Genomic DNA, 16,075 nt, shown 5'->3' on the forward strand with positions numbered 1-16,075 from the left:
ACAAGGAAAAGCAGAAAAATGCCCTAAGGACAGCAAGAACAGTAAGGCAGGTAATAAAAAATGATGGTTGAGGTGTTAAAGTGCATAAGAAAAAGATAAGTTTAAGAAGAAACCAGTGTTTTCTATTGCTATTCCACTTCCTTATGTATCCAGAATTGCAAACTCTTAACTAGTATTTTCAAGAGCAGCAGACACCTAATCAGGGCTTTTCAAATGAACTTCCAGTAATGTAAATCTTAAATTTCCTAAAATTGGGCTATACAGAGCCAAGAATATAGGTAATTCAAAAACTCTGAAAAATTGTGCATTTCAAGATGAATCAAGGTTTCATAAATCTATAGTCTTTGAAAATGCAACTTCTTTATTTTCATGAATATTTATCAATTAATACAAAAGATATCAGACCAGCTTCCCCAAGATCTGATCAACAGAACTTGCTAAGATATAAATGAGTGTTACGTAAGAGTTCTATAGTTAAAAAAATAAGTAAATAAAATAGTTCTATGGTTAAATGAGTTGTGAAAAGGTTGCATGAAAGAAAATTAGTGGGTTTCTTTACTGCAAGACTTTTAAGAGTTTCAGTATATGTTATGCATGGTGAATCTCAAAAGAGAAAACCTTTCCCATATCTATTTGACCAGTGAATTTTTCCCCCTCATTTGGAGTTCATTAAATATATTTCCTTAAAATGATTCTTTATGAATGGAAACAATTTGTTTCTAAGATTTCAAAGATGTAAACTTTTGATCAATGCTGCTCAGATTTAATGTGTATATGAAACTCCTAGAGATCTTATTAAAAGATCTCTGATTAGATTCTGATTCTAAAGTAGGGCCTGAGAATCTGCGATTCTGAAAAAGCTCCCAGGTATTGTCAATGTTCCTGGCTCATATACAATGTTTTAAAAAAACAAGGTTCTTGATGTATGCCTTCTATATTTTCAAACCTTTGGTTGTTCTCAATTCTGCCTATAATAACACAACTGCTTGGAAATATTTTGAAATTCTGATCCCAGACACTCCCCAGTACCCCACCTAAGAGTCTGTGAGGGAGGTTATGTTTTGAAAGCTCATCAGATGACTTTATTGTACATCCAGTATTGAGAACTACTAATGGTTAATCTGCATAACATTTTCAAGGAAACAGAGGATATACTACAGTAATAGCTTTTGTCAAGACTATACAAATAATTATTCAGCTAAATGTTTTGGTGGGATTAGGTCAATCAACGGCTTAAAAACATTTAGTCAGTTTGACGAAGGCGACGACTACTACTACTACAAAACAGCTTGGACCAAAAAAGAAAAGTCTCCAGAGTCAAGTGATAACACTGTGCACTTTGTCAACGCATATTAAAGATGTATCTGATTGCGAAGTCTGAGAACAAACTTATTCAAAGGCTAAATTATGAATTAAGTAACTATAGGGCCTAAAGAGTCTGTGAAATGCACATGACTTAAAACCAAACATTAATCATACTAATATGTAAGAGACAACTTAATAAATACTGTCATGCATGTTAATCATGTCCAATCCCCCAAAAACATTCTAATCATGTCATCTAAAAATTAAAATATTTTACTGCTGAAATTTCTATAGACTGTTTCTGAAATGTAAACTCCATAAACTAAAAGACTGACTAAACTGTAACATTTCACTGTCTTCAAAAACTCCTGATAAGCTAGTTACATGAAGGAAAGCACCCTTAGTTTAGAAACCCATAGTCTCTATTCTATGGCCTTGAAATATATTGTATTACATTTTTCAAGGTTGACCCTGTGACTATGTTAAAACAGCTTCTACACCATTTTGTTTCTAATGGCTGTAAATAAGAAAGCACTTTTCATACTTATCATACATATATTTTGGCTCCCTGTAAAACACATTACATAAGTTAAAATTAAATACTAAAACAACTTCCATATGCTCAAAATTCTTTCTTCTTACCTGCCTGTTGGAAAACCAGAATTTCCGTTCATGGTATGCTGATAAATACAGAGCATACATCATACCACTAGTAACTGCTGCAAGACAGCCAATGAAAATCTTTGCAAAGCGCTGAAATAATACATCTGAAAAAGCATATTAAAAGTAATCAGATGTAGATGATATTTATATTCATGCACTTCTATTTTTAAAAAGTAACCAACTCTAACTCTGTTCTTCCTCCCCCAAATCTAGAACCTTAATCTAATGAGAAAAACAGCAAATTCGAATAGAGGGGCATCCTAAATATACCTGACCAGTACTCTTCAAAACTGTCAAGGTCACTAAAAACAAGGAAAGCCTAAAAAAACTGCCACAGCCAAGAGGAGTCTAAATGTAATGTCAACTAAATGTAATGTAGGATCCTGGAACAGAAAAAGGACATTAGGTAATAACTAAACAAATCTGAATAAAGTGTGGACTTTAGTTAAAAATACTGTATCGGAGCACCTGGGTGGCTCAGTTGGTTAAACCTCTGACTTTGGCTCATATCATGATCTCATGGGTCATGAGTTTGAGACCTGCGTCGGGCTCTGTGCCACAGTGTGGAGCCTGTTTGGGATTCTCATTCTCATTCTCTCTCTCTCTCTCCCCCCCCCGCCCCTCCCCAGCTTGCTTTCTCTCTCTCAAAATAAATAAACTTAAAAATAAAAATAAAATAAAAATAAGTGTATCAACATTGGTTTGTTAATTATAACAAGTATACCATACTAATATAAAATGTTAATAAGAGGGAAAACTGTGTGGGCAGAGGGAGGGTATAACAAGGGAACTCTACACTATCTGTTCAGTTCTTCTATAAATCAAAAAAGGTTTCAAAAATTAAAATCTATTAATCAAAAGAAAGAATAAAAGTAATGTACTACGAAATATCTAAAGGAAAGATAGGGGTTCATTCAGAATTACTATTGATAGCTTTTCCTTATCAAGGAGTTTTTTTTCTTGAGGAATAATTTACACATTATATAGCCATTTAAAGTATATAATTCAATGATCTTTGATGATTATGTATTTAAAACATCATATACAACTATTACATATATATAACTACTTCTTGATGAAACAACATAAAACACATTTGGATTTTCTACACACAGGATGATTTGGTCCTGCTATAGCTATTAGGAATAATAAGGCGTAAGGGCCCAAAGTCCAGTGTTCTGTTACTGAATGACTGACAGGTCTGTAAAAAACTCAACTTGCTGATTTGTTCATTTAGCTAAACTAAAATCTTAACCATTTTCAAAATATTATTTAATAAATACTAGTTTTCATATAATACTAGAGACATTAAGCAGACTAAATAGTTAGATATCACTAAGTCAGGGCACCTGGCTGGCTCAATCAGTAGAGCATGGGACTCTAGATCTCAGGGCTGTGAGTTCAAGCCCCATGTTAGGTGTAGAGATTACTTTTAAAAAAGATATCAGTAAGTCTATGAGAATTATATTCAAAATGCTTTAGAGGGGCGCCTGGGTGGCTCAGTCGGTTGAGCGGCCGACTTCGGCTCAGGTCATGATCTCACGCTCTGTGAGTTCGAGCCCCGCGTCGGGCTCTGTGCTGACAGCTCAGAGCCTGGAGCCTGTTTCAGATTCTGTGTCTCCCTCTCTCTGATCCTCCCCCGGTCATGCTCTGTCTCTCTCTGTCTCAAAAATAAATAAACGTTAAAAAAATAAAAAATTTTATAAAAAAAAATGCTTTAGAAACACTACTCAATAAATCAAATATTAGTATCAGTATAACAAAATCATTTTAAAATTACTGTTTTCAGAGGCACCTGGCTGGATCAGTCAGTGAAGCGTCCAACTCTGGATTTCGGCTCAGGTCATGATCTCACAATTCATGAGTTCAAGCCCTATATCAGACTCTATGCTGACAGTGTGGAGGCTGTTTGGGATTCTCTCTCTCCCTCTGTCTCTGCCCCTCCCCTGCTTGCTCTCTGGCCCTCAAAATAAATAAACATTTCAAAATAATAAATAAAATTACTGTTTTCAACAGCATGTGTAAAGCATTTGGCCTGGCACATAGTAAGAGCTCAGTAAATACTAGCTATTATGGTTGAAATATATGTGCAAAAATATATAAGATAGTCATTTAAAGCAATGTTGACATAATATGAACTATAAAAAACTGGTAAGGAAACTTATCAATGGTGGCAGTTTAACAAAAGTTCTTCCAAGTTTCTGAACATGTATCTCTTCCTGTTTTTTTCATTAAGTCTTAGATAATGGCAAATTAACCCTAATTATCTGGGGCTATTATAAAAAGTATGTAAACCAAATCCTACATATAAATGTTTTACCTTAATACTAAATACGCTGTTTTCAAAGTTTTTTGTGAAGAGTCAAAAATGGAATAAAAAAAAGAGCACTACATAAATGTCTGTATCAGTAACACAGGTCATAGTTAAGTAATATTTAAAGCTAACGAAAAATCTAATGACATGTTAGGAAAAGAAATGTAAGATTCAATTTCACAAAAAGTTAAAAAAAGGAAAGAAAAGGAAAAGTATAACTGCATTCAAAAAAATACAAGCAATACTTGCCAAAACTTTTAAGAGTAGTTCCATCTACTGGCATTATTCATATATTTTATTTTTATTATACTTTTCTCCATTTTCCATATTTTCTGCCCTAAAAATATATTTTTGTAGTCAGGGGGAAATACTATTTTATAGTAGTTATCTCTAGTTATCTCTAGATTGTTTAATTTAATCTTTCTTATATTGTATTTTCCAAAATGTTTTAAATAACCACTCTATTAGTAAGCTTTGCTGTGATTAAAAAAAAAGGTACCCCAAATTATTAGTGGCTTACAAAATAAAGGTTTAGTTCTCACTTATGCTACTTGTTGGTATTGGGTCTGCAGTGACTCTCCACCCAATTCCAGACTTCAGATTAGCTGTGGTTCTTCTTGGATCTTCTTCAGAGTTCCAGATTGGGGTCAATCCCTATTTGAGACATGCTATTCTCATGAGGAAAAGAGCAGGAGAACAGGCAGAGCATACAATGCCTCTTACAGTTTCTGGTCAAAACTAGTACAGTGTTGCTTCCACTCACATCCCATTGGTCCACGTGAGTCATGTGGATAAGCCTGACAATGAGGTAGTGAAGTAAACACTGCTTCAGAGACTGCGCTCCAAATCACATGGCAATGGGAAGGAATGGATAATTTATTTTAGGGAAGGGAGCAAATATTTGGGAACAGTAAAAGAGTCCACCAGGGTCTGCCCCACTTATCACAAACACTCATTTCCTGCCCAAAGGCAAAACACTCTCACTGCTTTTCAAGAAAAACATCCTAAGAGCAGCTTATTCAGCTTGTTTCCTGCATGTATACATCATTTTAAGATCTGAATAGTTGCATCCTCTTAAATTTAGGCTGATACTTCTTTTTTTTTTTTCCTTTTTTTTTTTTTTTTTTTTTTTTTTTCATCGTTTATTTATTTTGGGGACAGAGAGAGACAGAGCATGAACGGGGGAGGGGCAGAGAGAGAGGGAGACACAGAATCGGAAACAGGCTCCAGGCTCTGAGCCATCAGCCCAGAGCCCGACGCGGGGCTCGAACTCACGGAGCGCGAGATCGTGACCTGGCTGAAGTCGGACGCTTAACCGACTGCGCCACCCAGGCGCCCCTGATACTTCTTTTAATAGTACATCTCTCTTGGGGTGCCTGGGTGGCTCAGTTAAATGTCCAACTTTGGCTCAGGTCATGGTCTCACGGTCTGTGAGTACAAGTCCCACGTCAGGCTCTGTGCTGACAGCTCAGAGTGAGGAGCCTGCTTTGGATTCCGTCTCCCTCTCTCTCTCTGCCCTTCCCCCCACTCACGTTCTCTCTCTCTTTCTCTCTCTCTCTCTCAAAAAACAGATAAACGTTAAAAAAAAAAAAGCAAACAAAAAAACAAAACAATACATCTCTCAAAAGCTTAGCAGGCAATTCTCCTAGATATTTACCTAACAGAAAAAAAAGAACAAATGTCCACAAAAATATCTGTAGAACTATGTTCACAGAAGCCTTATTCATAATAGCTAAATACTGAAAACTACTCAAATGTCCAACAAGAAAATAGTTAGAAAATTACAGCAACATGAATGAATCTCAAAATGATTATATATATATATATTTTTTAATTTGTTTTAACATTTATTTATTTTTGAGACAGAGAGAGAGCATGAACAGGGGAGGGTCAGAGAAAGAGGGAGACACAGAATCTGAAACAGGCTCCAGGCTCTGAGCTGTCAGTCCCGACGCGGGGCTCGAACCCACGGACCGCAAGATCATGACCTGAGCCCTTCGAAGTCGGATGCTTAACCAACTGAGCCACGCAGGTGCCCCAAAATGATTATATTTTTAAAGGATAAAATGCTAAGTGAAAAAATCCAGACACAAAAGCACACATGTTGTATGATTCCACTTACATGAAATTCTACAACATGCAAAACTAATTAATCAATATTGGTAAGTATCCGAAGAGTGGTTGTCTTAGGGGGTACAGGGAAAATCTACTGGAAGGGATACAAAGAAACTTTCTGGGATAACGGAAATGTTCTGTATCTTGTTAATTGGACTAAGATGTCAAAACTCATTTAATAAAACACCTAAGATTCTGGGCATTTTTTAATATGTTAACTATACAGCTATACCTCAGTGCAGTTCCAGACCACTACAATAAAGTGAATACTGTCATAAAGTGAATCAAATTAATTTTTTTGGTTTCCCAGTATATATAAAAGTTATGTTTACACTATACTGTAGCCTATTAAGTGTGCGATAACATTACATCTATAAAAACAACATACCTATCTTAATTAACGCTAAAATAAGCTAACCATCGCCTGAGCTGTCAATGAGTCACAATCACTGATCACAGATCACCACAAGAAATACAATGATAATACACTGCAAGAATTAACAAAATGTGACACAGAGACATAAAGTTAGCAAACGGTGTTGGAAAAATGGAGCCAATAGACTTGCTTGCCACTAACCTTCAACTCATTAAAAAAACAAAAAAACAGGGGCGCCTGGGTGGCTCAGTCGGTTAAGCCTTCGACTTCGGCTCAGGTCATGATCTCAGGTTCGTGGGTTCGAGCCCCGCATCGGGCTCTGTGCTGACAGCTCAGAGCCTGGACCCTGCTTTAGATTCTGTGTCTCCCTCTCTCTCTGCTCCTCTCATGCTCTGTCTCTCAAAAATAAATAAACATTTAAAAACAAAAAAAAACAAAAAAACAAAACAGAAAAAAAAGATAATCTGCAAAGTACAACATGAAGCACAATTAAAGGCGGTATGCCTGTACCTTAATTTTTAACAGTTAAATCACTTATTTTTGCAAAGAAAAAAACAATTTTGTTAGCTTTTTACCTACTCGATTCTATTCAGTTCCATGTTCCAACAACTACACAGTAGTCCCCCTCCCCACTGTCTGTGGGGGATATATTCCAAGATCCTTAGCAGATGCCTCAAACTGAATTCTAGTAGTGAACCCTAGATATGCTATGTTTTTTCCTATACATACACACCTAGGATAAAGTTCAATTTATTAATTAGACACAGTAAGAGATTAACAATAATAGCTAATAATAAAATACAACTATAACAATATGCTGTAATAAAAGTTATGTGAACATGGTCTCTCTCTTAAAATATCTTATTGTACTGTACTCACTTTACTTCTTGTGATGATAGGAGATGATAAAATTCCCATGTGATGAGATGAAGTGAGAAGAATGACAAGGCATTGTGAGTGTGACATAGCATTACACTGCTAACAGTACATACTTTGACAATGCGTCAGAAAGCAGATCATCTGCTTCCAAACTCTGATTGACCAGATAACTGAATCCATGGAAACTGAAACTACTGGATAAGGTGGGGGACTACTGTAACCACAATTTTATTTCTAGATGAGTCTTGGCAAGGTTTAACTACATGTATTTGAGCTTTTGTAGAACCACACTCTATCTTACTTTATCCAACTGAAAGGATTTACTAGGAAATACCTTAATGCATTCATATATTTTAACAAACTATGTGCTGACAGCCATGCCCCTGATTTAGTCATTGCCCTGAGGATTCATCTTAATCAGCCTTTGTTACTCAAAGTATTTCTCAATTTTCTCGATTTTACTAGCTGAAATAGACAGTTCTAACTCAACACTACAAGTCCCAGAAAATTTGGGTTCTCTATTTTTCTCTTCATTCCCGCTTGCAAATAGGCCAAATGTTTTAAATTCATCTTTCTTGTAATCAAATGCAGCTGATAACCAAGGCACTCTAGTAACATTCTGTTTTATAATCTTGTTACCTAAAATAATAAAAAAATTTAGTATTAAAATTGTAACTATTCACAGGAAACAGATACAAATGTTTTGTCACTGCATAACATGGATTATTATTTTTCCAGCTTCCAAAAAATTTTCTTGCTGCTAGCCCCTAAACTAGCTCTATAGATGACCCACTGCCTTTACCTTATTTGAGAAAAATATATATAAATGTGCCTTCGACTCTTTATGGGCAAGAAGCAATTTGAGAAGGCATTTCAGTCCCTAAGGATGGCATGTTCTCCAAAGCCATCTTCATATATGGTTCAGCAGGATAACAGAAAAGGAAGGACCTCTAGAGGGTGGACTCAAGGACCACACAGAATAATGAAGCTACTCCCAAGGTAAACAACTGGGGCCTAATCAAGAAACATCCCTACACCAGAGTAAGACCTCATATTTATCTTGTAGGATTTCAAAACTGCTATGAACCAGTGGCTGATGTACGTCTCTCTTCCTCTGAGGAAAGAAAAGTTAACATAGCATAGCAGCTCTACAATTACTTTGCCAAGAAAGGTCTGCTTGCAAGGTAAACTCTGCTGGAATCTGGGAACTTGGATTTCAGGAGGGTTATCACCATTCTCTCATGTTAGTTTACTGTACCTGACCTGTTTGTACAAACAATGTGGTTCATGCTCATTGCTTTCCTTCTGGGAATCTAGTTTGGGTATGTGGTAGGAAAAGGTATGGCGACCAGCTAACAGTAAAAACTCTGTGCAGGGGACCCTGGGTGGCTCAGTCGGTTAAGTGTCCAACTTCAGCCCAGGTCACAATCTCACAGTCCGTGAGTTCAAGCCCTGCATCAGGCTCTGCTCTGACAGTGCAGAGCCTGCTTGGGATTCTCTCTCTCACTCTCTCTATGCCCCTCCCCTACTCGCACTCTATCTCAAAATAAATTAAAACACACACACACACACACACACACACACACACACACACACCCACACATATTCTGTGCAGAGCCATTAACGAGCTTCCCTGGTAGACAAAACTTTACAAATGTCACAATTTGATGCTTGAAGGAGTTAAGCACATCTTGTATAACTCCATTAGGAAAGGAATCAGGGAAGCTTATGCCTAGATCTTACAGATTTTGGCCCACAGACCTTTCCCTTTGCTGATTTTGTTTTGTACTGTTCACTGTAATAAATCACAGCTGTAAATATTCTGAGGCTGTAAGTCCTTCTAGCTCATCACCAAACGGGGGTGGTCTTGGAGACCCCTGACACAGAGCACATAATTTATCTTTTTAATTCATGGGTCTCTGGACTAGAATGAATCATAGCTGGCCCTGAACAAGACCTTGGGCCTCAAGACTGATGCCATGACCGGGTAAGACTGAGTGTCTTCCTGGGTCAGAGAGGTAGTGAGAGTATTTTGTCTGACGGAGAAAAGCAAATATTTATGACTAAAAGGACAGAATGTGGTAGACTGTTACTATTATTCCCACTTATTTTGTCCTTTCTTATAAAAAGATTATTCATCTCTGCCCACTACCATGTGACTTGCAATGCATCCCTGTAGTCAGAGTATACTTCTCCATCTCATTGTCTGGATTAATTATGTAACTTATGTGACTTACTTGGGTCAACAGAATGTGACTACAAGTAACGGTGTGCCAGTTCAACAGAAACTTTAAGAGACACCGAATGATTCTGCCTGTTCTCCTGTTCTTTTCTTCTGCCATAAGAAAACCATATCCCAAATAGGGGCTGTTCCTTCAAGATACATGAAGCTAAACCAGCCAACCTGCAGCCACAACACGTAACATTAGTCAGAAATAAGTGTCTTTTGTAAGCCAGTGAGATTTAGGGTTTGTTCTACAACAAAACCTATGAAAGTTGACTGCCAACACCATACAATTAATCTCAAAATAGGCATAAACATTTAAAACATTAATATAAAATATACTACCTAATGTATAAAAAAACATTTTTATAGTGGCATGAAAACAAATTTATCTAACTTACGTTTTGGAGCTCTTTCAGGCATTGGAGTATCGCGAATTTTCTCTTCTTTGGCAGATTCCTTATTTTCTGAAGACTTCAGCTTTCTTCTCTGGCGCAGTTCTACAGTTGGTCCTTAAAATATTTAAGAAGTTATTGCAACATGTGTATCAAGCTGTTCTAATCTGTAATCCAAACGAATTCACTTTTATTATAATAGGGCAATGAGTCACATAGAGATCTTTTAGTATCAAAGATAACTTTTTTCCACAATTATTTTAGCACTTCTTGAAAAACAATCTTTCATACAAAAAAAAAAATTAGGTTCTGTCTGCCATCTGTGCTTTCAGAGTCCTAGTGATAAATCAACAAGCTCTTCTCCTGAGATAATGTTATTTTCAAATATCCCAAAATAAGTAAACTCCTTTCTAGAATGACTGGGGAACAAGGTGTTATTTAATACATTAGCATAATATTCTAGTTACCTGAGAGTATCACATTCATCATTCAAGGATTAACCATTTTTTAAAATTTGAATATAATAAAATACATTGATCATAAAATTATACTTCATTTTTAAAATAATCCTGCAAGCTCTGCAGAATTTCACAGTGCTATGGTATTGCCATTGTAATACATTGTTTTATAGATTTAGGTGTTAGAAATAGGCTGAACCTATAAATATCCCTATATGTGGGAAGTTGTCAGAAAATTTCCCAATATTAGACTACCCTTTCTATGTCTGATAAAAAATGTAAAGCAAAAAGTACCTCCAAATTAGTAAACTAAATTCCGAATGAAACAAGAATTTACTATATTCAACCTAACTACGTTTCCTTCCTAGAATTATCTCATAGAGTCGACTATGACTGTCGTGTAGGTGCAGACTGTCCTCCCAACCTTATAAGATGGTTCAAGAATTTATTTCCTTCTTAACGGAGCAGAGGAGAGTTTTCTTTTCTCTTAGGAATGACTTTAGGCTATGAAATGTGAGCCTAAAAAGACAAGTCACAAAAGGAAAATGAATCAGCTACTGTTGATCAGATGAAGGGTTCTACCTTTACAGTGGAGGGGCACCAGGTTGGCTCAGTCGGAGGAGCACGTGACTCCTGATCTTGGGGTCATGGGTTTGAACACCATGTGGGGTGCAGATATTACTTAAATAAATAAAACTTTTAAAAATTCCTTTAAAAAAATCCTCTAGCTTTCCTGTGGAAAATGAAAAAACAAATACACATTTTCTTAATTTATTTTTTTCTAAATGTCTATACCCAAATGGTGCTTGAACTCATGCCCCTGAGAAACAAAGCTGCATGCTCCTCCAACTAAGTCAGCCAGGTGCCCCTATTGGTTTCTGCTCTGATCATGATGTTCATGGTTCATGCTGACAGCACGGAGCCTACTTGGGATTCTCCCTCTCTCCCTCTCTCTCAAAATAAATTAAATAAACTAAAAAAAAAATTTGTTTTCCCCTGCTCTGTGATAAAAGAAAAGTTAAAAGCACCCAACAAGGGGCACCTGGGTGGCTCAGTCAGTTAAGCATAAAACTTTTTTCAAGTTTTTAAAACGTTTGTTCACTTTTGAGAGACAGAGACACAGCGTGAGCAGGGGAGGGGCAGAGACAGAGGGAGACACAGAATCCGAAGCAGGCTCCAGGCTCTGAGCTGTCAGCACAGAGCCCGACGTGGGCTCAAACCCACAAACCGTGAGATCATGACCTGAGCCGAAGTCAGGCGCTTAACTGAGTGAGCCACCCAGGTGCCCCAAGCATAGAACTCTTGATCTCAGCTCAGGCCATGATCTCATGAACCATGAGCTCTGCGGTCACGGCACAGAGCCTGCTTAAGATTCTTTCTTTCTCTCTCTCTCTCTCTCTGCCCTTACATGCACTCTCTCTCAAAATAAACAAATACATATTTTTTTAAAGTCAAACTAAATGAAAATGATAACATAAAGGGGCACTTAAGTTGGTTAAGTACCCAACTCAGGCTCAGATTACAATCTCACAGTTAGGGAGTTCGAGCCCTGCATCCAGCGTTGTGCTGACAGTGCAATGCAGAGCCTGCCTGGGGTTCTCTATCGCTCCCTGTCTCTCGGCCCCTCCCCCATGGTTCGTTTACACACTCTCTCTCTCAAAATAAATAAATAAACTTAAAAAATAAAACGAAAATGACAACATAGCCACAAAAATAACCCAGTATTTCAGTCTCTGGTCCAGCGACCTTCACATGAGATAGTGAGCAGAGCTACAAATAGGCCAGCAAATGTCCATCCAAACTATTCCACATGAAGTGTTAATACTGCTGTATTCAAAGTTGTCACTTGTTTGTTCTAACATTTCTTTCAGGAAGCCTTAAGTATGAACAACCTGAGGCTCTACTGCATCAAGAAAGACATTTTTCATAACATGAGATTCTCAAAATTATGTACGTGGAGTAACAGTGGGACAATGAAAAGGATCCAAGTGAATGTGAATGATAACAAAAAAGGGATCTAGGGAAGATATGGATACAAGTAAAATACACCATGTAGACTAATTTTAAGATAACATGTATTTTGAAAAAATTTAGAGGGCCAAATAAACGTAAGGCACACAAAATAATGCCTAGCACACAGACATGTTTGCTATAAATATTATCATTACTAGCATTATTTTAATAAATAAGAATATAATTATTCATTGCTGACTATTATATCCCAGCACCTAACATAGTAGGCACCAAATGTTCACAGAATTGAAAAATTTGTTGAATGAAACTATATTTTAAGAAAACTTCAATCCATTAATTGTTCCATTTAACATGTATTTGCTTATCTGTAATTCTACAATGAAAAATCATTTTTCCTTTTTTATCCCATGAGTAAATTTTACAGAATAGTGTGGTATTGATTTAATTAAGTGTAACCATAATATCCTAAAGCAATTTCTCATTTTGCATGATGCAAAATATTAAAGACTTTTAGTATTGCAGTACTTTTTTCCTGCTTTAGATTAAGCATGAAAGGGCTCATGGAAACATACAAGCTAGCTTATCAACTTACTCCACAGATTTGCAAGTAGTCAGAAAAGGAAAAAAAAAAATCAAGAAATGTTTTAAACTACTGCAACCAAAAATAAAACCAAGGTAACAAATGGAATTACTTATCCCTTATCAACTACAAACAGCACTGGTTTTGAAGTTGTATATTAGGAAGAATGTCTTAAATTTAGATCAGCTTTAACACTCTGAGAACTCAAAAAAGAGGAGGCAGATAATGAAGTCAGTGTGAGCATAGACAGAGACAAGGCAGAACGCCAAAGAGCAATAAACAATGTTTTAAATATCACTTTCCACCGAATTCTTGAAATTCCCTCCTTGCACTCTTGGTTCAATAAAGGTTTAAATCTAAATGAGATCACATTCACAACCGCACTCAAGAAAGTAAAAAGTCATGTTTCCCACCAGGATGCAAAATCTAACTGCTCAGTCAAGCGACACCATCAAATAGACCTGTTCCTGACACTAGCACGGGTATTATGAAGTTGTTATGCCATGAATGCTTCCTGTGATATCTATCACTAGCTGATCAATTCCTCCAACTCCCCAATTGTCTCTCATACTTATCATTTTAAATATTACTGAAGGGCTTAATTTTCTTAACATTGGCCCTGTGGGGGCATGGAAAGCTTTCTCCGGCCCACCCACTTTCACCCTCAAAGCACTCGTGGCTTCCTAATCCTTACACCCTAATACTTACACCCTAATACTTACACCCTTCAGCCTTTGCCACCTTCCCCTAACCTGTAAGTGACCAGGCCTTCTTCAGTTTCCCCTCCCCAACCCCCTCCTCTTTCTACACTCTAGGCGTGCGGCTCCTCTCGCCCTGTGACTTCGTATTTATCAGCGTCCACAGACCTCTGAAGAGGGCACTCAGAATGAGAGGCATTTGGTTAAACACTCTCACTTTCAAATATGCACTCAGTGCCCAAGCCTCCATCTTCTAAACCAAACTATGCTCCCCACCCCATTAATTATCTGCTAGTGGCCTCCCCTCTCAAGCACTCCTCCCACCCGCAGCTTTTTCTCTACCAGCCCGATTCCCAACTTTAAGCTCCACCTTTGCTTCCCACTGAGGCGGACAAAACTTCAGGCCACTCACTCCGCTCCTAAATGTCCCCACGCCGCCGCCGCCCCGCTTCTTTCCGCCCCCCACCCCGCGCGGCCGCGGCCGCTGACCGCCCGCAGCCCAGGCCTCTGGGCCCCTCGCGCCCCCGCCCCTCTTTCCCGCGACCACGAGCGACAGTTGGCGCGCTGGACCCCGGGGCCGTCACCTTCTTCCTCCGCCATCGTCTCCGCGGAGGTCCCGGCGCCCCTCAGGCTCCCGCGCGGCCCGGAGTCGCCGGTCCTCAACGTCGCCGAGCCCCTCGGCAGCCCCAGGACAGCTCCCGGCCGCCGCGCCCCCACTTCCTGACCCGCCCCCCTCCGGTGTCGCCGCCAACCGCGTCCCCCCGGGTGGCCCGGGAACCAGAGAGCCGGGAGCGAAGGGCAGCCGGAGCGTTTTGCGAGCGTGCCTGGGCCTGCGCGGGCAGGAAGGGGAGTCGCCGCGGGTGGCACCGCCTACAGCCCTCGCTCCGGGCCCGCTCCAGCCGTTTGCCGAAGCCCCTCCCTTCGCCCGCCCCTTCCGAAAGGTGGGAGCGCAGGGGGCTGGCCGAGGCTTTTGTCTTCCGACTTAGTCGGAGAGTAGCGTCGGCCACATCTTCCAGATCCGAACCCCATCCGCGCCCCATTTTACAGAGAGGAAGCTGAGGCCCCCGAGATGGACTGGAGGCCATCTGGAAGCCAGGGCTCCGAACTCCTCTCGGTACCTGCGTGCCGGGTGATTTCAGGCAGCGGTAAAACGCTCTGGGTGGCGCTTCGGTGTAGTAGGCCACGTCTCATTACAAGAAAGCTTGTGCTTGGAACTTTGTTTTTAACTCCCCAAACTGGTTGGACAAATGCATTTACGTTTCAAGATATTTAAAGAAACAGTAATACGATGGTCAGTCGGGGGAGCGGATACATTCAGATATTCCACAGCAGCTGAACATAGTTTTAACCTGTTAGGCTGTTTATATCTTTGCTTGTATTACGGCTGGCATTCTCCAACAAATGCCAGGAACTTTCCCCCAACAATACCCAGAAGTAGATTTAGATGAGAAAATGCTCATTTTAGAGCGAGAGAAAGAAGCACAAGAACTCACTGAAGTCCTGGGGTAATTATGAACATCCCATTCATAGCAGGCATGAAGATTCGCCTAATAGCGCCTTTGTCAAGTTAGGATATTTGGAGAGAAGCTATCGTTTTTCAGTGCTGTGCAAAAACGGTTCCAAGAACTCTTTTTATGGCTTTGGTTGCCTATACATAAGTCTTGCCCTTAAACAACACTGGACCAGGAGTTAGAAACACGGTGGAGGTTGCCAGTGGACCAGAAAAGACCCAGATCAAAGGACAGAGAACAAAATGTATGGTTCTTGAAAACCTGAAGCTATGGCAGGGCCCATGCCATGGACAGCAGATACCAGAGCGCTCTCCTTAATAGATGAGCTTCATTGCAAGAGTTCCATCTCATGGAAAAACAGTTTTTCTGAGAGTCTTGCGGTGATGATGACCATTCTTCCTATAGTTCCTTCATAATCACCTCAAGGTGACTGATGGGCTTAATTACAAATGTACCTGCTCTAAACAGTAGTGGATAGAAAGGGAAGACAGCTTCTTAAAATGAAATGAAAATATGAAAGAACAAAGATCATTATTCAATCTTTAGATAGATAACCAGTGGAATCATGATTGTTTGTTTCCTA

The 16,075-nt window shown here is 39.0% G+C and overlaps 1 protein-coding gene across 7 annotated transcripts in view; it reads right to left on the minus strand.

The window, feature by feature from the left end:
- Window positions 1-14,723, minus strand: part of DPY19L4 (dpy-19 like 4) — a 68,790-nt gene extending 54,067 nt beyond the window's left edge. For 4 of the 7 annotated variants that reach the window (XM_086695567.1, XM_086695566.1, XM_025922837.2 and 1 more), the window contains exons 1-3: window positions 14,566-14,723; window positions 10,278-10,388; window positions 1,948-2,072 (exon numbers count right to left, since the gene is read on the minus strand). In XM_086695567.1, the coding sequence (XP_086551693.1) occupies window positions 1,948-2,072; window positions 10,278-10,388; window positions 14,566-14,581 (252 nt within the window). In that variant the 5' untranslated portion in view covers window positions 14,582-14,723. Of the gene's footprint in view, window positions 1-1,947; window positions 2,073-10,277; window positions 10,389-14,565 lie in introns of those variants that run through there. The other 3 variants (XM_086695568.1, XM_086695569.1, XM_086695570.1) reach the window with 3 other exon arrangements.
- Window positions 14,724-16,075: the final 1,352 nt, after the last annotated feature.

The sequence above is a fragment of the Puma concolor genome, chromosome F2, assembly GCF_028749965.1.
Source record: "Puma concolor isolate L17-30 chromosome F2, mPumCon1.1.hap2, whole genome shotgun sequence".
Classification (NCBI taxonomy): domain Eukaryota; kingdom Metazoa; phylum Chordata; class Mammalia; order Carnivora; family Felidae; genus Puma; species Puma concolor.